We start from the raw sequence: 22935 nt of genomic DNA on the forward strand, positions 1-22935 counted from the left end.
GCTGGTCACCCACCCACCAACACATAAAGTTTGTAGGGGTGGGACATGGTGCTGAGAAAAGGACTGGGCTGTGTGGCTGCAATGTTGCCCTCTTAATGCCCCCACAGTGCCTCTAGACCCTGTTGCAAGTGTGTTCACACATTACATTCAACAAGTGTACGGTCTGTACACAGATGTGTACACAGACCGTTTGGCTGTCACAACGCTCTTCACTTGTGATGTTTCATGAGTGTGTAGCCCGTGTACACAACCACTGAGCTGTACAAATCAAAAAGAGTGCACTCTCACACAAACACTTGGGCATGGGTAGAGACAGCTTATACGTGTGTTCATTGTATTGTCTGAACAAGCCTAGAGGAATGCTGTGTCAGGGACAGAATCCAAAGCCAATGAAAGGAAGATAATGGCTGCTATTATAGCCCTCAGCTGCAGTGGCCCCAGGCCTCGCCCAAACATGTTATGTGCCAATGCCAGCCCTGTGCTGGAGAAAAGAGTTTCTTCACATTTCTGCAATATGCTTTCTGCTTTAGAAATGGCAGCTATGTGAACACTCAGCCTGAAAAGGATTTTACTATCTTGCTACATATATAACTGAGTTCAGGTACAGTTGAAAGCTCTTGGCTTCTTGAATAGGGCCAACCTCAGAGGACCTTAGATGTGACACTGAAGTAGGCAAAGGGGCTGAGGACAAGAAGCACAATTGTGTCACATTTCACATTTCTACTTTTCTCTCTCTCCCTTTATAGCATCTGAATCAGAAACTTGCACATATATCCCTCAGGGGAAAGATGCATTGTTTTTGCATCTCCTCACAGATTTATATAGCTGTTGCCTGGGAGTTAAAAAGAAGAAAAATGGGACCAGGAGCTGCCGACTTTTGAATTTGCCTGTTGCCATTAATTAAACATCAGTTTGATCTGTAGAAGTTTACAGGTGACCCCATTTATCTCCATCCAATGAAAAGCTTCAGCTTGATTTCTGATATATGTCTTATGTGGCCACCTTGTCTCATTAATGCAGTTACTTTATCTCACAAAACACTTTTGATCTCCAAATAGAATCATCAGAGAAACAGATGGGTGGAAGGCATATGCTATAGGTAGGTGTTCTTCAACCTTGAGGCCCCAGGTGTTGTTGGACTTCAACTCCCATCACTCCCAGCCAGCTCAGCCAATAGTCAAGTATGATGGGACCTCTAGTCCAACAACACCTGAGGACCCAAGGTTGCGCACAATGCTATAGATCGGTACTGAATGGGAAGCATTCTTGCAAGTGACCCTTTCAGAGTGATTTAGGTGCTCACAAATTATTCCTGATATGATACTGTCTTGTTGGTGACAGCAGCAATAGGTGCAGTGGGAGCACTGATTTGACCTCCCACCACCAGTGTCACTGCCGTGTACTGGGAGAGAGAGGGAAGAGCTAGTGATGAGGTTAGTGCGATGCAAACACATCAGCAGGAAAGTCAAGTTGGATCTGTTGGTGTATCTGCAGCACACTGACCTCACCCCTACTCCTCTTGGTGACGGGAGGTCAGGTAAATTCCACCTTTCTACTGACCACAGCTGGTTGGTCACCATTCAAGAATGATTGGTAGAGAACATCAGTAGTACATCCTCTCTTGGCAACATAGCCTAGGAATAACCTACTTGTTTTCTCCATACAAATCTCATTTGGGAAAATCATAGGCCTGCCGATCCTTCCTTCTATGAGTAAGGATAATTGATAGCTTAACCTCTCAATTTTTGCCTTGTTTGCATGCATGGAAAAGGATGCAATGCAAAGGGGTGCAGGATCCTTTCTCATTGTGTGTGGTTCTGTTGATTCGGCAAACAGAGGTAGGGTTTATTATTGCTGTCAATGATTCTATCATCTCTCTTACTGCAGAGCCCAGTCAAAAGCTGCAGCAAATTGGAACACGTAATTGGCTTTGTCAATCTGCTAAGCAGAAAGGAGTCAGGTGACAAATGGGAAGCTCAAAGGCACCATTTTTTTATATAAAAAAAGAGAAGGAATTGCATTTATATCCAACAGAAGCAGACTTCAAAAGGGGAGATGTCATGATGTGAATGCCAAGGGACCATGTAGGTCTGAGACAACAAGGAAAGTCATGAGAAATTGAGCAATCCCCTTAGAGATTCCCAATGACTTAATCTTTACTTGAAAGGTGAAATCATTAAGTAGTCAGGAGGGATTTGTTTCAATGGTTCTGCTCTTATTGATTCCCAGCCCCACCCACCATAAGGAATTAAAAATCTATCAGTTTTCAAAGACAGAGGGAGAGAAGCATGAATCCTTAAAGGGTGAATAGTTTTGAGTGATAGACAAGGGAAGAGTATTGTATTGGATTAGTATTGTACAAATATATGATACACCCATTCATTGTGTATATCTGCAGTTTTTCTGTCTCATATGAGCAGTGTGTGATGGAGGGCGAATGCAGTTTCTACATGCTCAAAATTTAAAAGGTAATATGGCTAACTTAGGTCCATTGATTTTCAATGGGTCTACTCTGAGTATGGTTTAGTTAGAAACAACTCAATAGTCTTAAGTAAATCCATTGATTTCAGTGGGTCTACTCTCACTATGACTAAAGTTGGAGACAAACCTATGACTGACACGGATATGATGGGACACGTATGAAAATATAATTTATTTTCTGAATCACAGAAAATAACCTCCCTCTGATAATATATATCATAGGGATGTTGAGAACAAAGCAAGGGAAGAGAAAAATAAGGCAAAGTAAGAAGCTGATAGAACTTTAATTCAAAAATTTTCCTTGTAAAGATGAACCCCACAGTCCTTAGTTTCTTATCTTTTAGGCATCAGCTTCCAAGCGTTTTGATTCTTCCAGGCATCTGCATTGTTTGTACTTCAAAGCAGGATTGGGAAGAATTGAATTATTGAGGCATTTACTCTGTTGTTTTGATTGCTATTTCAGCAATTGCTAGGAGGAGGGATAAGGCAGTAGGGAGGTTGTTGCGGTGCAAACACGCTGGCAGAGCCAATCTGGTGCTCCTGCCAATACATTTGCACTACACCTACCTCACTGCTGCCTTGCTCCTCTCCCTGATGGTAAGCAATAGCAACCCACCTTCTGGGGAGGCGTAGCAGCTCTGTCACTCCTGGAATAGTTGCTTCTGCATTTGCTTATGTGCATATACCTTTGGGTAACCCCAGTAGCTAGGGTGATCAGTTAGGCATCCCCGAAGAAGAGGCAATGCATCATCAAAAAAGAATACAAAGGAGGACTCTAATCTACATAAAATTTGCATGTGTTAATTTATATCCATAGGTACAAATGTAGAAAGAATCACTATAAATAGAAATATACTACATCTCACCATAGCAGGGAAGACTAAAAACATGTGACTTGCGTGCCTGCTCAGTCTGCTGCCCCAGTGGCTACCTAGTGGCCTTTGCTGCTCTCAAATAGCAATTGATGCAAATGGAACTTCTGTGAATTTCACAGCACATTTTATAAGATGTGTGTAATAAATAAAAATCCTCTCTCTCTCTCTCTGGCTTGAAAAAAAATGAACCACTGCTGAGTGCTTGCAGAACAAACCTATCATAGCTTTACTGATCTGGTCCCCAAATATCACCCAGTGAATATGGAATTTTTGTGTTCCCTTTTCTCTTGCCTACTAAGCATTCTATAAGTCTTATTGCAATGCAACAGAGGCCTAGTTTTGGCTGAGGTGGTAAGTGTTGATTCAGGCTGCACTGTTTTAGATGTTTGGGGTTTATGTGATTGAATACTCCTCTGTTTAAAACTGAATTCCTTCTACTTATAACATCAGATAGAAGACAATGCTAGAATCCTTTTTGACATGTCAGTTTTCTACAACTGCATTCAGAAGTCACATCCAAATAATTGTTTGGAGGAAGAGGAGCAAGCCTTGTCTTCGTGTGTTCCCTCCTGCCTCCTTGTATGCCCACCTTTGTCAATTCACAGGATATCTGAAGCGATAAAATGTGGTTTGAATGATTCTTCCAAATCAGGATTTGCAAACAATGTTTTGAATATTGTCTGCAATCCTGGTATGGAGGAATCTTTCATACTACAGTTTGCTGTTTCAGATGACACAGGCAATGTTTGTTTCACAAAATCTATTAAGCGGTGAATGCGAGGGGAGCAGGTGGGAGTATGAACATAAGTGGCTAATTTCTAAGAGTCCAAACTAGATGTAGTCAATGTCGTACCTCCAGATGTTGCTGGACTCCATCATCCCCAGCCAGTATGATCAATGGTCAGGAATGATGGGAGTTGTAGTCCAACAATATCTAGAGGACACCATGATGGCTGGGTACATGGCTCCAAACCATGGTTTGGAGAATCAGTGAATGTTTCATCTGAACACAACCTATGTGTAGGGATCCCACCCCCCGAATGGATGACCTACCCACCCCACAACTTGGGATCTAAAGTGATACAGCACAGTGACAGGTATACCACATCGGTTATTGAAAACTTGGGCTTGTAAACAAAGCCTACAAGGTGTGGTGCCTCAATGAAAAAGCTACTATTTTGAAATCTTACTTTTGAAGACTATATACTGAGATAACCAATCAATTTATTTGTTTAGTGAACTTCAAACAGTTGGTGTTTCGTATCTCCCAAGTTTGGGGGTGGGCAGGGAGAGGAAGCTGCACAAAGGTAGTTTTTGGAAACAAAAAACTTACGAAGATTTATTTGCTTAATGAGCAGGAAACATAAAATTAAGAGGTGAGATGGATGGGCAAAACTCAATGGGGACCATTTTTCTTTCTGAAGTGCACAGCCTAAAGAGACTCATTGGGATGTTTTGCCATCTCACAGACCAAACTGACTGGGCTGCAAATACCCCAATGCTCCATTTTCAAAAGCCTTTGGCTAGTCACTGTGGTTCGCCAAATGACAAATGGGCCACTTGGTTCCATTTTCCCATTTCTTTTGACTGCCCATCAGTGCTATGTGAAGTCTGACCCAGTTCAAAAGGAAGAATCAATTACCATGTGGCACCCGTTAACCAATCACGGCTTCCAGTGGTTGCAACCTAGCCAAATCCCAGCACTTTTAAGATGGAGCAAGTGTAGCATGTGCTTTTAAAAGCCTGGCTGAAACCATGCCCTTTATGAGGTAATATACTAATTTTTTTTTTCTGATGCAGATTCAAGCAGCAGGAGAGAGGTAAATAATTAATAGTAACATCCATCAAATCCCACCACTTTTTAAAATTATGGAATCTGTTGAGCTGATTGGATTGTTCCGTGTCTCTCTCTTCCAGTCATTGAAACATTCCATATAGGAAGGGTATTGTTGAACGATTCCCCACCACCACCACCTCTGTTTTCAAATGAACATACACACAGACAAATAAAACTGGCAACTGCCAGGCCAGAAGAACTGACAAAGACACAACCCTCAGTGGGGTTGTCCTTCTCACTGAGCTGTCAGTGCTTTCGTACAGATCCCTTTCAGATGAAGCAAACCTAAACGGGCTTCACACAAGAGAACTCTTCCCCAAAGAAGAATGGATTCAAAAGCCCTTCTGCATGAGACTACCAGAGATCTGGGCATGTTGCCTCAAGTTCTTATCCTCAGCTGGCCTGCCCACCCTTTCCTGCCTCCTAGTGATTCACTGAGAGAAAAGTGGTGATCTCTGAAGTGTAGTTGTCGGAGATGGAGCACATGTCCCCCCACCCCCACCCCACCCCATCAGTATTATGTGCCCTATAGCCTTCTTGGTTTCATCCTAGAGCATAAAGTGCTGTGGCATAGTTTTATAAAACTTTGAACTTCCTTCTCCCTTCCCCACACCCCGCTTATCACTGTTTTACCTTGTAGCTCCTATGTTCTTGTAATGACACATAAGGAGGTGCTTAAAGGTTTTCTTGAAGGTAGCATTGCAGAGCGCATAGCAGGCAGGATTGATGGTGCTATTGATATAGCACAGCCAGTAACCAATTGTCCATACTGTGTTGGGGATGCAAGATGCACAGAAGCTGTTGATGAGGACCATGACATTGTATGGTGTCCAGGTAATGATGAAGGCCAGGAGAATAGCCAATATAGTCCTGGTCACCTTTTTCTCCCTGGAAGGAGGTGTCTTCTTTTTGGCAGGCTGCTTAGTCATCTTGACAATCTTACGTGCTACAATGTTCTGCTTCTCATCTCCATTTTGCCCATCGGGACCTACAATCTCCACGGTCGTGTTGGTAGAACCAGAACAGTCACCTTTCGGGGACTTTGTGAGTATCCTAATACATGTCAATTTGGAGTTCTCCACTTTGGCGTTGACTTGGGAGACAGAAGCCCTGGTCTCCTCTTTGATGGGTTCATCATCTTTCACATTGGAAGCCACAGCGCTGAGAGAGGTGGAGTCATTAGAACTTTCCTTCTCCTCTGCAGCAACACAATTTTCCATCCCTGATTCCCCAGTGGCTTTACCATTCTGAATTTTGCCATGTTCTACCCCATCTTCATTAGTTGGAACATTGTTATTGTTTGGTTTTACTATTTTACCTTGGACCAAGCTTGGAGAAACCGGATCCTGGTTTTGCCCACCCCCCTTTTTGTCTTTTTTAATCCTGCTCTTACTGGCGCGAGATATTTGCCAGTAAAGAATAGTCATGATGATAACAGGCAGGTAGAAAGCGGCAATCGCTGTGCCAAAGGTGACGGCTGCGTTGGACAGGAACTGAATATAGCATTCCCCGTCGGGGACAGTCCTTTCCCCTACAATGAACTGCCAAAAAAGAATTGCGGGTGCCCACAAGATGAAGGACAGCACCCAGGCCGCGGCGATCATCATACCTGCCATCTTAGTGGTCCGCTTGACAGGGTAAGTCAGAGGCTTGGTGACACAAAAATATCGGTCAAAACTGATAATGAGAAGGTTCATGACGGAGGCGTTGCTGACCACATAGTCAAGCGCCAACCACAAGTCACAAACCACAGGTCCAAGCGGCCAATAGCCAATCACAGTGTAAAGTGTGTACAGGTTCATGGAGAAGACACCGATGATCAAGTCCGCACATGCCAAGCTGAAAAGAAAGTAATTGTTGACAGTCTGCAGGTGCCTGTTGACTTTAATGGACACCATCACCAGGATGTTCCCAATGATGGTCACGAGACTGAGGGAGCCAGCCACTAGGATGATGAATACTACCTCAACTGTTTTATAAGGACTCCCCAGGGGCATCACATCCTCCAAATAGCTTATGTTCGTCGAGTTATTCATGTCTGCGTCTAGCAAACTGGTAGATAAATATCACTTAAGCCTGCAGAGGAAAGAAAAAGAAAACAAAGATGGTGAGACAGTTGATGGAATTTCTGGCAAATGGAGCTCAAGGAAAGGTGAGACGCAAAGGAAGGAAAATCCCAAGGGAAATTCAGGAGGCCTGAGTTTCATCAATCAATGCTCAAGTTAAATGTTTTATCTTACATTGATCATAATGGGACTCTGGACTGTTTACTTTCCCCTGGATTATGCCTAAAGATGCTAAATATGAATTAAGTTATTTAGGGGAAAGAACAAAAGGGATAATGTTAAAATGAACACACACACGGAAACGTATTATTAAAAGAATGTACATGTTTATTTCAAAACTCTGAAGTGTGGCCTCTTCCTTGTAATGGTGTAGCTGTAGGGGAAGTTTGGTAATGGCATGAGGAGGAAGGTGGCTCAGTTAAAGACCAAATTTAAGACACCTGCTGCCCTCTTAGTGTATCAGGTAAGACTCCTTCTGGAGATGTACAAAACTCTTGAGAGACATGTCGGAGGAAAATCCTTTTATCCCTCTGCAAATTTGCATTCAAATACCCTGAACTGTCCCTTGACCCTGCCTTGTTTTGCCGTTGCTGGCAGGCTCTCCTTCCATTGGGAACATGCTTTGGAAGATGTCACTTCTGCCTTGTACATGCAGACAGACAGTAGCCTGTCTGACCAAAATGTAGAAGCACTACTCTGCCAGTGCATCTGTGCAGCCGGTGTTACAAAAACACCAAATAAATGCGATTTTTCAGTTGACTTGCCTAGGATCCAGGACAAAGCACCACCTTTCAGAAATTCCTGGCAATGTCCAAGAAAACCAGCACATCTGGCAGCCCTACACTGTCTCAAGCCTTCTAGTGACACTGCTGCCAAAAGGCTGTTGCTGTGACTCCACCCTGCAGGGTGAGCTGCTCCTGATGAGAACTCTTCTTCTGTTCTATCCTTGTTGACTTCTGCCTGCCTTGCAGAAGGTAAAGATCCTCTTCTACATTAAAAAACAACAACAACCAATATAGCACCCTAGGGGACAGGCTAACCCAAGACATGTTGCTAATGATCACTCACCCCACTCCATCAAACATAGTACCCAAGAGTAGCTAAATTATTTTAACACCTGAAGTAGAAAATCTGGCAAGTACCTCTCCCACTCCCTGGCAGAAAGCATACAGTAATAATAAATCACATAGCCAATTGCTGCCCTTTCCACAACACTCAAAATCAACTGCCTGAGGTGGCCACCTCACTGTGCCTAATGATAGGGATGGCGCTGGAGAATGCAAGCGCTAAAAATGTCTCGCTGGAATATTTCCGTGAAGTAGCCATCCTTTGCTTCTGACCTGATTTCTCGCCAACCGCACTCCCATTCCTGACTAGTACATGACAAAAGGAAAGGGAAAACTCATCCGTCTGGGCGTAAGCACAGCAAAGTGACTTCATTTTGCATACCACGGGAGTGAGAAAATTGTCTTGTGCTCCTAACCTGATGACAAGCACATTCCATCTCTCGCCACATGAATCATACATTTTCACTGCCTATTTTGCCTTTTTGAGATAGTGGTAACAAAGGAGAAAGACAAAATGACACACACACACACAGAGAGAGGGGGGGCAAGGGGGAAATAATGTGTGTTTCTCAAGGATGTAGATGGATCAGATCAGGCCAATGGTTTATCTAGTCTAGCATCCTGCTTCTACAGTGACCAAGCAGGTGCCTCTGGGAAACCCAAAACCACAACAGCACTCTCCTGTCTTGCGATTTCCAGAAGCTATTATTCAAAGGCATACTTGCCTGTGAAAGTGGAGGTAGAAAATAGCCATCATGACAAATAGCCATTGACAGACTTCTCCTCCCTGAATTTGTCCCATCCTCTTTTAAGCCCATCCAAGTTGGTGGCCATCACTACTTCTCATGGCAGCAAATTCCATAGCTTAATTTTGCACTATGTGAAGAAGTCTTTTCTTTTGACTGTCCAGAACCATCCAGCATCCAGCTTCACTGGATCCCTCAAAGTTCCAGTGTTAGGAAGGGGAAATACCTTCCTGTGCAGATTGTTCAACATACAAGGCATGGGAAAATGTACTCCATGTCCCTATAAATTGCATGGAAAGTATGATATTAGAAATGTATATTTAGTGATGCTACCAGGGCAAGACTGGGGCAGATGTCCACAAAGCAGAATGAGCATTAGGGCTTACAAATGCAGCAGGGCTGGTTTATCCATTAGCATCTAAAAGATAAGGGAGTGTAAGTTCATTAAGTCTATAATAGGGATTGGGGAGAAATTTGGCACTTTTTGCCTTTTAACGAGTAACAAGCTTAATTTGTACTTCTCAAACCAATATGCAAAACTGAACTATTGCTGTACGTAGGTTTTATATTGTTTTTTTATCTTATATTTTGGAAATGTACACCCAGGTTTATTTGTTTTTCCTTTAATTTTTTTGCCCCCCCCCGAGAGTGGGACTCTAAGCTATAACTTGTACATAAATCCGGCACTGGACCTACCCCTAATCTGGGATCGAAATGGAGTGATCGCTCTGATCTCCTCTAAGGCCTGCAAGCAGGACGAAAGCACTACAGCACTTTCAGAAACATTACTGTCTCCAACATTCTGTATTTCTATGGATGGGTGTATAGCCGTAGCTACCCTTTGTGCTCCTTCAGGTTCCTACCCCGTTTTCCTAGCTTCCTGTCACCTAGAATTTCCTGCAGGATCCATAACATCGACGGCATTTTCTGACTACCCTAATGATAGGATTTTTTTTAAGAGCACAGCAAAGAAACTTTTGTGCATGCTTTGAAGCAGCAAATGATGATTCACAGTTGTGTAACATTAGCTGAACAAATGTACATTATGCCTCTGGTGAGAACGGAAATAATGCCAAATAAAAATATCCCCCTGAGAGCAGCAGAAGCTGGTTTATTAATGGATGGCTGTGGTCTGCCTCCCTGTTACCTGCCTTTATTCCAGCCTGAGGAATTGCACGGCACTTAATTACTGCTGGCTCACTGCTGTTCTAATTGTCTGGAACTGGTTAAATGAATGACTTAAGCACAAATTACTCTAGATCAAAGTTGCCCTTCTGAGCAATTTCAACACCGCTAGCCTGACAATCAGCTATTTATCCATATAGTAGTGGGAAATGTGTTTTGAAATATGGACTGAGGGTGCTCTGGTATTTGCTTAAGGGTTGTGGGATTGGTCGCTCACAACACCTCACAGTATATGCTAGGGCATTGTTTTCCAAACTTGGGTCTCCAGCTGTTGTTGGACTACAACTCCCATCATCTCCTAGCTAGCAGGACCAGTGGTCAGGGGTTATGGGAATTGTAGTCCAAAAACAGCTGGAGACACAAGTTTGGGGAACACTGTCTAGGGAAAGAGAGCATTAGGCCCAGGAGTTAAATGTAGCCATCTTGGCCTCTCCACCAGGACTTTGGGCCATGCCGCCTCTCCCAGTATACCATAGTAACTCACCTGCCAGCAGGCTATCCCAGTGACTCTGCTCTACCTGGTGAGCCATTTCTGATAATCACATCTTGTAAACCAGCACATTGGGGGAGAGAGAACTCTGTCTCTCTGGTAGTACAAATTTGTTTTAATGGAGCAATTCCTCTCCTGCAGTCTGATGTGATACAGGCCACATTCACACAATACATTTAAAGCACTAAGATATGAAATTAAACAGTCATGGTTTGCCCAAAGGATCCTGGGAGCTATAGTTCGTTAAGGGTGGTGTGAGTTGATAGGAGCAGTGCTTTTTTCCTAAAATAAATAAATAAAAATAAAAATGTTTAGGGGTACTCTCATTTTCCTACCCATATTGAAATATTGCCCCCCAATGAGGCCAAACTTAGATTCACAAAATGTTTAGGGGTATGCATACCCCTGTGTCCCTCCTAGAAAAAAAAGCACTGATTAGGACACCCCCAGAGTGTGTGATTTCTCGAGTTTCTTGGGAAGAGGGATCAAATGTTAAACCAGTGTGAGAACTGCAACCAGCGGCGGAGCTTCATGCTCTGCCACCGGGGGCAGAAAGCAGGTGGGCTGCCCCCAGGGACGTGGCGTGTGTTTTGGGGGCGGGGCGGGGCATGCGTTTTGGGGGCGGGCCGCGCCGCGCACAGGGGCGGGGTGGGCAGCTGCAATGGCGCCCCTGGGATCGCGCCGCCCGGGGCGCGCCACCCCCACCACCCCTAGCTTCCTATGCCCCTGACTGCAGCTGTGTAGGAGGTATAGGACTCTCCTAACAACTCTCAGCATCCTTAACAAACTTCAGTTCCCAGGATCCTTTGGGAGGAAGCCGTGCCTGTTTAATGTGGTATCATAGCACTTTCAATGCATGGCGGGAATGTGGCTATAGCCTGTGTCAGTCTGTATGTGTAAAACAGTTCAGCTGTTGGCAAGTGGGAAAGAGGCAAGTGACATATGCTGCTGGAAGTGACTAAATGCCAGAAGATTCAGGAGAGCTCCTTCCCATGGCACATGGTTAAACAATGGAATTTGCTTTCACAAGATGGCCCACCAACTTGGATGGCCTTGACAATATAGGGGAGACAATATAGGGGAGGTAGGTTTATCAATGGCTGATAGCCACAGGGGGCTAGGTTCTGTCTCTACTTTTGGAGGCAATATGCCTCTGAATACAAGTAGCTGGAAAACCCAACTGGGGAATAGCTATTGAACTCAGGTCCTGCTTGTGGGCTTCCCCGTGGGCATCTGTTTGGCCACTGTGAAAACAGGATGCTGAACTGGATCGACTCTTGGCCTGATCCAACAGGGCTGTTCTTATGTTAAATGAATGAGAATTCAGAAAATAAATGTTCCAAGAGGATCAGAATTCTGAAACAGGAGGAGGCTGTGCAATTGTAGAATTGTGATTATAAATCTGGAAGCCACCGGAGCTGTCACTTAAAACGGAAGGGAGAAGCCTTTGTTCTCCTCCTCATGTCCTCTGCTCATTTTCTGTGTAGCATTTCACCTGACACTTCCTTCAGCTGCTAAGGCAAGAGCCAGCAAAACGAAAGGGCAAGTGAACTGCTTTCCAAGAGAAGCTCTGTCCATTTCCCCATTTGCATCTCAAAGAGAAGAGTGACAGGGAAATGCTCAAGAAACGAATGATAAGAACAACCGAGAAGCAGAAAATGCTATTGTACCCGCTGGGATCATTTGAGGATAAATCCTGGATCAGAAAGTCTATAGTTATTGCTAGCCCAAGCTAGCTTGAACATGGAAGCATGGTTTACATATATTTTAAGTATAAGAACAATCAAGGCATTCTGTCACTAGGCTTGTTGGGAAGGCAGAAGGGATGGTGAGCATGGAGAACTTGAGGTTTAGTTTAGTTTGTTATTCCCAACTTTGAAGCTGGGACACAGCTGAACTTACTTCTGATATAGCATCCACTGGATTGGGCTGCTCTTCTGAATCAAACAGCGCTTTAAAACACCAGAGTGGAAGAGTGTAAAGTTCTAGGCAGCAGTTTGGAGGAAAGTGGACCAGAAAAAAAATCATAGAGTAGGGGTTACATGAGGTCATCCAGGCCTCTTTATCTGTCCCTTGGAAGTCTCTTTAGGCCACACCCTCTATCATCATCCTGCTGCATAAACTCATTGAATGCTTTTGCCTGGCTGGAAAGCGTATTTGAACCTCTTGCCTGCCTAGATGGAAAGATGTGGGTGTGGGTGGGTGAGTAGAAACCTCTGGCTTGTGTGTAGCAGGAGCACAGGGTATTGAACAAAGATCATCACATCAATTGCACATTTTTGCCTGTGACCCCACTTCCCATTGGCACGAAGCTCCCATAAGGTTGCCCATAGAAGGAAATGCAACCCTCAGGCTGAAAAACACCGTCTCCCTATTCCTTGTTACAGGTAGGTAGCCGTGTTGGTCTGGGTCGAAGTAAAATAAAAGGAATTTCCCTATTCCTTGCCATAGAGTCTTACAAATGAAACAGGCAAAATCATACAGTGGTTCCCTCAAAGTATGAAGTACTCGACTTACAAAATTTCGAGTTATGAATAAAAAAATGGCCTCACGCTTATGTTTTTTTCAACATCTGAAAGGAAAACCATTGCAGTTTAGCTGGGGTTTTTCCGACTTACAAATTTTAGATGCAGTTTACTTGACTTACGAATTTTTCTGTTTCCAATGTATTCCTAGGGGAAACCACTTTTTTCGACTTACAGACTTTTCGACCTACGAATGTGCATTCGGAACGGATTAAATTCGTAAGTCGAGGGACCACTGTATTTGATTGCCAGACCGGTGTGGATCAGCTCTCTGCGGGGGGCAAATGGTGAGGCAAATCAGGTGATTCAGGGAACTCCCTCCCTGCCAAAGTGCAATGTCAACAGTCCACACCCCAAGCAGCAGCCGATGGCCTGGTGAGGTTGCAGTGCTCACTTGACCTCTGTCCACCTGACCTCTGAGTCACTGCAGTCAATGTCAGGACTTTGAACAGGAGGGGCACAACAGTGGTGAGGCCAGGACACTGCAATGTGCTGGCAGGGGCCCCAGATTGCAAGGACTAGTGTCAGCCCCCATGTGCTGCTGCTGGGTGCACATGATGGGCTGTTTCTTGCTATGCTTCAAGGCACTATCTGCTTGTGTATGTGCATGTTTGTGTGTGTTGATGGGTGTTTCAGAGTTCCAGACTTAGGCTCTGAAATCCATCACCAACGGCATACTTTCCTTAAGCAGCCTTACCATGCATATGTGTGGTTAAATGAAGGTTCTCTGTAAGCACCCATCCCTGTAATGATCCAAAGCAACTGGCACTGTGGGTTAAACCACAGAGCCTAGGGCTTGCTGATCAGAAGGTCGGCGGTTCGAATCCCCGTGACGGGGTGAGCTCCTGTTGCTTGGTCCCAGCTCCTGTCAACCTAGCAGTTTGAAAGCACATCAAAGTGCAAGTAGATAAATAGGTGCCACTACAGCGGGAAGGTAAACGGCGTTTCCGTGCGCTGCTCTGGTTCGCCAGAAGCGGCTTTGTCATGCTGGCCACCTGACCTGGAAGCTGTACGCCGGCTCTCTCAGCCAATAAAGCGAGATGAGCACCGCAACCCCAGAGTTGGTCACGACTGGACCTAATGGTCAGGGGTCCCTCTATCTATCTATCTATCTATCTATCTATCTATCATCTATCTATCTATCCATACACACACACACACACACACAGAGAGAGAGAGAGAGAGAGAGAGAGAGAGAGAGAGAGAGAGAGAGAGAGAGAGATGGAACAATTCCAGATTCCAAGGATAGCATGCCTGAATAATCAGTCTCTTCATAGTCAACGTTCTTTTGCTGCCAAATAGGAAATTGATCCCAAACACCCCATTACCTCTGAGCTATTTATTCCTATGATTTAAGGAATAGGGAAATTATTTAAGCTACCCACAAACTCCCAGGGACAGGCTGAAAAGCAAAAATAAAAATAAAAAAATGCAAAAGCAAATTTGGATTGCTGACTCAAGCTGATAGCTATTTCAGTTTTCAATGCATGATGCATTCACACAATGGAAGGTATATTTAACAGCTGAAGGAGCTATAGATCACTGGTTATTTTCCTTGATTTTCTTTTAAGCACAACCTTTCAATGGCTTCAAGGCTGTTTTGCAAGAAATAGCTGTTCCAAGGAATGACAAACGAAGGCAAGTGAGAGTTACAACTAAATGCTGCATTGCAGAGTGCCCCTGTTTGGCTGTACCCTATTCCAGAAATTTGAGAGAAATTTGATTCAGTTCATTTAAAGCTGACTTTATCAAATTCACACGTTTTGAAACAATGTAAGAAGCAAATCACAGCCAGTCTTCAAACTTCACACTAATCTGAATTTTGTGAGGCCGTTCTCCAGCTAAGCTGTGCTTACAAGAATGCATATATTGCGTGGAAAGGTGCATAAAAAGAAACATATTAGTGAAAGTAGTATATAAAAATGCACCGTATGCTTGCAAGACATGCCTGCAAAATGAGTACTTTAGCCAAAAGTGCATACAAAATATGTGTTTATTAGGAGAAATTTGGACTAAAATGGTGAAGAATTTTCATGAGGATTTTTTGTTTAATCACAAACTGCTGCAGGAATGAGGAGAACTGAAGTGAAGGTAGGAAACATGAGAAACTGAGAAAAATAAAATTAACAGTTCCTTCCATCCCTCTTCCAGAATTTTCCTTTCCATACACCCCTCCTTTATGATTTTTCATCCTGCAGTCTATCAATGAATGAAACTGCATTTATCAAATGAGAGATAAAATTCCAGTGAAATTCTCATGGTTGGCCTATAGACTGAGTTCACCCTACCTTCAAGATGGCTGGGAGATTTTGCGAGTGCCCTTTCTTTCATCCTGTAAATCCTATTTCTGGTAATCTGCACTTTATAGCCTTCCTGGGTGTCCACACTTCCTGAATGACACACACAGTAGAGCTTTTCTGTAAGTTTAGGAAGCAGGGGAGGCTATCTCTCATGCTCTTGACAGCTGTTAGGGTTTTGTTTTGGTTTTTTTTTAAAGTCTTATTTTACTTTTACATACATCAAAGTGAGAATATTCGAAGAATCTCCTTTAACAACAAAATCTGCAGGTGCCCCAATCTCAGGTGCTTAGCCTTCAGCTTCATCCATTTCAGTTAAAGCTTAGGAGACCTAATGAAGTAGCAGAACATCCAAGTGTCCCTATTTTCCAGGGGCGGTTCTGGATTTACAGAAGCCGTCCCAGTTTCTCATTTGATCCCAAAATGTTCCCCCTTTCCTTAGGACATCCCTATTTTCATCAGAGAAATGTTGGAGGGTAATTCCTCCTAGGGGTCTTTTTGAGATCAAGAAAAGCAGACAGCGACAGAAGTTGCAGAGTGTTGAATAGGAAGAAAAATAAACCCATCACCCTCAATCATAAGGTCAGCTCTACCCTATGCCCACAGAAATTCTATAGTCTCTCCTGTAAACAAGGCAGAAAAGCAGAAGTGTCTTTTGCAGAGGAAGAAAACTTTCAAGAAACTGGAGATCGCGTGTTAGCCTAGTACTAGCTGGAACCTCGTGGCCATTACAACTGATACTTCCTCTAGCCAGTGCTTCCCCCCCCTAAAAAGATGTTTAGGGGTACTCTCATTTTCCTATTCATATTGAAATACCTCCCCCTCAATGAGGCCAAACTTAGGTTCACAAAATGTTTAGGGATATCCGTACCCCTGCGTCCCCTCAGAAAAAAGCACCACCTTTAGCAAACCTTTTCTAAAATGGTAGTCAAATTTGCCCACTCCCATCTCTACTGACGCCCTACACAATCTTCATTAGCTATCCCTAACACTCCACTCCACCCCGCCCCAGTCTCCCCTGTCTTGATTATGAAATGCAGGACTAATTCACACCTACACAATGTCTTATTACTTGATGGCTTACAGGGAAATAATATATGCAAGCTTCCTCTATTGCATAAATATTGTACCTGATTTGTCACTGGATGAAATGAAAGCTCTAGCTGTGAAGACTGATTCGCACATGCAAATCATTCCCCGACGCAACATTCAGTAAGTGAATATATGAGACACCCTGTCCGTTACAAATAATCTAGGCTAGGACTGTGTGATTTTGAGTGCTCTACAAAGCAGCAGTCATTGGAATAAATGTGCTTGAGAGTAGAAATGGGTAACAACTGTTTTAATTTCACCATGAATTTTCATCACTGACATCTCATCACTGGAAGACTTCTCGCTCAGCTTTGCTCAGATGGTTGTGTGAAATTACTCCATGAAAAAACTTGGCATTAGCCTATCTTTGCTCCATGTTGGTTTTACATGTGTGAATTTGGAACTCCGTTATGTTCCGTTTCCACATTAATATACAGTTAACTCACAACTTAAGCTTATTTAACATATGTGGTCACAGCTTTATGCATGTTGCGAAAAAAAATGTTAAATTTAAAATGATGCAAAAATGGTGTACACAGGGCGGGAGTGGTGGGAGAATAGGGGAGATTGGAGGAGGGGACAGCCAGCAGCCTTCATGAGAGTGCTTTGGTACAGAAGAGGCAGTTGGAGAAGGTAATTGGAGAATGGGCAAATCAGAAGAAGAAGAAGAAGAAGAAGAAGAAGAAGAAGAAGAAGAAGAAGAAGAAGAAGAAGAAGAAGAAGAAGAAGCATAAACACCAACAACTGGGAAACACTGGCCTGCAAGCACTCCAATTGGAGAATAGCAAAGGTGTTGTGGGCTTTGAAGAAGCACAAACTCCAGACAAAAGGGAGAAACAATATAAGAGGAATGCATGTTTGGCAAATCCTCACTGTGATCAACTCCCACCCAGTCCCCACTGTGGAAGGACGTGTGGATCCAGAATTGGCCTCCACAGTAGCTTACGGACACAACGGTTAAGACAGTATTTATGGAAGACAATCTTACTCAGCTATGCAAGGAGGAGGAGGAGGAGGAGGAGATGTGCAGAATAGTTTGGAGAGACATCAAAGGAGGTTGGAGCGTTGGAGAGGTGGTTATACCAGCAAGTGCTGTTTTTTATGGTTTATAGGGGATTTCTGGCTTTACGTGATTTTGCTTATATGTGCAATGACCAGGAACATAATCCCCATGTAAGTTGTGAGTTACTTATATTATTTTTTAAAAAATCCCAAACCAGAAATATTCATATTTGGAGACTATTAACATATGTATTTTGTCTCAATGCACACATTTCTAGATGTATTCTCCCCCCCCCAAAAAAAAACCCCCACAATTTTTAATGCATTTGGTAGATTGTTTTGATCCAAGAAATGCATTGCAAAATTCAGATAAATACAAAAACCTAAAGGATAATTACATTTCAATCCATGTTATTAGTTGAAGAGGTGCTTAGAAATGCAGACCCAAGAAAATCCTTCTCCGTCCCTAGCAAGAATTACTGGGTTGATATGAAGTCCTTGGGGTGGTTGATCTGGAATAGCCATGAATTTCACACACAAATCTTTGGTTGATGTTGCCTGTATTCCTTGAGTAAGAGAGCATATATGAGTGAATTAAGTCTTAATTTTTCTGATGACACCTTAGACTAGAAGGCTATTGGAGGCATGGCTTTGCCAATTTTTAAGAAAGACCCTCAGTGGGGTTTCTGAGTTTCATTAAAGGGCCTCTATCTTTTCCCCAAAATCTGAGCTACAGTTATGGAAAATCCATAACTACAGATCCTCCAGAATGAAACTTAGTACTTGCCCATTGGACCAGGAATAGGGAACCTGTGTCCTCCCAGATTTTGTTGGACTCCCAATTCTCATGAGTCCCAAGCAGCCTGGCCAATGACCTGCAATGGACCTTACTGAGACCCTATGCTCTTCTTCTGCTATAGATCTACATTTTCCTGGAATCGCTATAGTCTGAAACACCTCAGGCCCACAGAGACACATCAATATTCATATCACAATGTATCTGTGCATATAGTTTTTAAAATTCACAACAGTGACTCCATTATTAATAAAGCCTTAAAACACCATGGGTATGTCACATTTCATAAGCAATCTGTACCTGTTTTAATCACAGAGGCAGCGGCTGCAATCAAATTGAATTTTAACTTCACCACATATTTAAAACATCCCAGCAGGACTAATGCTAAGCATGACACAAGCATGGGATCATTAGCCTTTGGATTTGGGCTAGCAAGCGTAACGGTACTAGTGGTCTGCTGGTGACTCATTAAATATGTTTTCTCTATGAACCAGACAGTCACAGCTTTCCGAATAAAGTAGCTGTAGAGAATGAGATGGGTTGTTTCTGATCTCATACACAGCGGCATGCACAGGTATAAAAAGTCGAGACATTTCTCCCCATGAGCAGCTAGCCTCAGGCACTTCCTGCTACGGCTGTGTATATTTAAGAGAGGCATTCCAGGGGTTAGAAAAATCAATAATTGGCTGGCCCACCTTGTATCTTGTTTGTCTGCAGTAATAACTTGTATGTGCTTATTAGCACCGAGGAACGGGCTAGCAATGGCTCACTTGAGAATTGCTGCCAAAAAGAAATCCGATTTTTCCAATGGGTTTTTTCTCCAATCTGTTCCATCAAAATAGGCCAGCCATTCATTTCCCTTTTGACAGATCCCTCCCCCCTCCAATATTTAGCACATGTCTGCATTATTATTTTTTAAGTTCTTTGTTTTGTTTAATAGCATATAGCAGATGTCTTGGTTTAACATATGCAATGTTTGCGGATCTGAAACGCAAAGCACAAGACAGGACAGAGTTGGAAAATAGGCACCCTATGAAAAGGATCACCGGTGACCAGGGCGGCATTCACATGGCAGTTGTTGTTCCACTTCTCCAACATTTCCTTAACTGTTAATTTCCATATTATATTTGAGTTTTTACATGATATAAAAGCCGCTTCTGGAAACCTAACAGAATGTAGTAGAAGTGCCCGATTCTGTGTTAGTTTGTTCCAGAAATAACCTGTTTGCAACCCCATCAACCCAGAAAATTAGTGGAAATAAAATGACGGAATTTGGGGCAGTATACCAGCATGCAGTTCTTTCTTACCATTTTCACAGGTGTATCAAGGAAGAACAGAAGTACACTTGTGCAGGTGTGTGTGTGTGTGGGGGGAAGTAGGGACCTTTCCAATGACATTCACTGTTGTGCCCCACCACACAACCACTGGTGTGAATGAAATCTAGCGTGACCTGATGGTATATTGAACAAAAAGCCAAAGATCCATAATGCAAGCAGTTAACGCAGTGTGAAAGGAATGTCAGAAGATGAGACAGAAGTGCTAGCACTATAATCCACAATGCTCCCACAACACCTCTCCCACCCACATTTGAATACACACCCGCTGTGCATTATGGCCTCAGAGGTGATGGACAACCTTCCACATCATCATTTTTGCAGGAGGTTAACAGGACCTGGTCAGTGGTGGAATTCGGGCTTTCAAATTTCAGCGGTGCCCTGTGTGATGCTAAAATTTGGTGACCCTCCCCCCTCCCACTTCTTGCCTTCCACGCAGCAGTTCAAGATGCTCCATGTGGAAAGACTTGTCCAACTTATTTATTTTCCCTCGGGTGTCACTCTGCACATCCAGTTCTGTGCTAGGGCATCTAACTACATGGGGTGCAGCAAGCAACGTCTCTTTTTTTTTGGGGGGGGAGAGATAAAATTATGTGTTTCCCCATCCCCCAGAGAAAAATTAGATTGGGAGCGCAGCATGCAGGAATGGGGAGTTCAATATTTCCACTCCAGTGTGATCCAAAAGAATAATAACAATTTTAAAAATCTCCCCCAAGGCAAGTGGATCCAGTGAGGATCCACTACATCACTATTTGCATGGGGGGAGGGGAGTGATCATGGCAGGGTAAGGACTCATTGAACCACCCATCCTTTCCTGCATGCTACGGTCCCAATCCAAGTTACCCCTGAACTTGGACTTTATTTACACAAATAACCCGGATGTTGCTGTGTACGTGACACTGAATTTGGGCTTCCTCAAAGCCTCGGTCTGAGCATGTCCTTAAATGGTCTCTTTGAACTACTTTTACTTTTATAATGTAAAAAGACCCATTCATTATATGTAACTGTAGGCCTGCTGAGATAACATCCTCCACAGCTACATCTTGTTAAAAAGAGAGAGAGAAAAGCTCTGGCTCGAAAGAACAACAGTTGCTCCTCATTCATATTTAACCACTGCAATTCTCTTTTCAAAATGTGTTGGGAAGTTGTGCGGCTCCTTAAAACTGGAAGCATGCCAAGTAGTTAGGCAAAGCTTTGCTTTGTTTGGGAAAGATGCAAATGGCTTAAAATAAGAAGAAATCGCTTTGGAGATTCACATGGGTTGTAAAGCCAGTCTCTCTGTCTGTGGCTGAGTATACTCAATACATTTAAAGCACATGATCCCTTCCAAAGAATCCTGGGAACTGTAGCTTGTTGAGGGTGCTGGGAACTAAAGCTCTGTGAGAGGTAAAATAAAGACCCCAGGATTCTTTGGGGGAAGAAATGCACTTGAGATGTGCTTCTTATGTACAGTGTGTAGTAGCTGTTAGGGTTAGAAGCAATTGAGTTGCATCAGCAGGAGCTGGCTGAGGGACTTACACATAGAGTCATACCAAGACTTAAACAAATGCTTGGTTTAATGGAGAAAGTAAAAATAACAAAAATTAAATTAGGCTTACACAAAACACCCACACAACCAAACCACCCACCAAGAGCACACTGGGAAACCGCTCAGCACAGAGGCAACACACAACACCCCTGATATACCCTGCATCATCAGCTTCACAGCAACACCTGTCGAGCTGCTCCACAGCTGCAGAACTCCAATCACTAGATCTTTCCTGACTCTTAAAGGTACAGTGAAACAATAATGACACTTTTACACAATCATTCAACAGTAGCTTCACTCTCCTGTTTTTTCTTACCTTTCGGTGACCTCCAAATGAGACTGCAGAACTAATTCCTGATTTCTAGATGGAGTCGTTTGCTGAACTGCTAACTTATTTCCACCAGGAAGAAGAAGAAGAAGAAGAAGAAGAAGAAGAAGAAGAAGAAGAAGAAGAAGAAGAAGAAGAAGAAGAAGAAGAAGAAGAAGAAGAAGAAGAAGAAGAAGAGGAGGAGTTTGGATTTGATATCCCGCTTTATCACTACCCGAAGGAGTCTCAAAGCGGCTAACATTCTCCTTTCCCTTCCTCCCCCACAACAAACACTCTGTGAGGTGAGTGGGGCTGAGAGACTTCAGAGAAGTGTAACTAGCCCAAGGTCACCCAGCAGCTGCATGTGGAGGAGCGGAGATGCGAACCCAGTTCCCCAGATTACAAGTCTACCGCTCTTAACCACTACACCACACTGGAGATGATGATGATGATGATGATGATTGCTATTAAATTCATTTTAAAAAATACAAATAATACAATAAAACAAAAGAATAACAAAAAGGCAAAGGACAAAAGAGAAACAAACAAACAAAAGAATATAAATAAAATTACAGATATAATCCCACCACCCACTCTTGACTCTCCTCCACCACATCCCGATTTCTGTTATCTATTATATTAAATCTTAACACTGCATTCCTTATCTGAATTATCTTCATATCACATTTTAGACATCATTCTTCTTATAAATTCTACAGTCTTAATCTATACATATCAACATATTAATTTGTGAGCAGTCTTTATCCATATAATCTTCAAAGCATTTCCACTGTAGCCTTAACTTTTGGTTTGTCTGTAACCTTATGGCTGCTGTTAGTTTTGCCAATTGTATATAATCACTTATTTTACATATCCACTCCTCTTTGGAGGGAATTATTTCACTTTTCCATTTACTGGCTAATACTGTTCTGGTAGCTGCTGTAGCGTACAGAAAAATGACTTCCTTTTCTTGTGGAATCTCCCTCCCCAATAAACCCAATAGGTAAGCCTCGGGTTTCTTTTCTATGGGGCTCCTAAACATCTTTTTTATTTCTTCATGTATGATATCCCAGAATGGTTTCACCTTTCCGCAGCCCCACCAGACACGGAACATGGTCCCTTCCAATTCTTGACACTTCCAACATAGGTTGGATTTTAATTTGTAAATTTTAGCTAATTTAGATGGTGTCAAATACCATCTGAAAAAACATTTTCATGAAATTCTCTTTAATCGTATAACAGGCGGTAAACTTTATGTCCACCCACCAGAGTTTCCCCCACTGTTCCAGATATATCGTATGCCCAAT

At 43.1% G+C, this 22935-nt stretch overlaps 1 protein-coding gene across 1 annotated transcript in view; it reads right to left on the reverse strand.

Annotated features, from left to right (window-relative positions):
* Positions 1 to 4782: 4782 nt before the first annotated feature.
* CHRM2 (cholinergic receptor muscarinic 2) overlaps positions 4783 to 22935 on the reverse strand; it is a 145408-nt gene continuing 127255 nt past the window's right edge. Inside the window, exon 4 of the mRNA XM_035127737.3 lies at positions 4783 to 7269. Coding sequence (XP_034983628.3) covers positions 5823 to 7229 — 1407 coding nt within the window. The 5' untranslated portion in view covers positions 7230 to 7269 and the 3' untranslated portion in view covers positions 4783 to 5822. The remainder of the gene's footprint in view (positions 7270 to 22935) is intronic.

The sequence above is a fragment of the Zootoca vivipara genome, chromosome 9, assembly GCF_965207765.1.
Source record: "Zootoca vivipara chromosome 9, rZooViv2.hap1.1, whole genome shotgun sequence".
Classification (NCBI taxonomy): domain Eukaryota; kingdom Metazoa; phylum Chordata; class Lepidosauria; order Squamata; family Lacertidae; genus Zootoca; species Zootoca vivipara.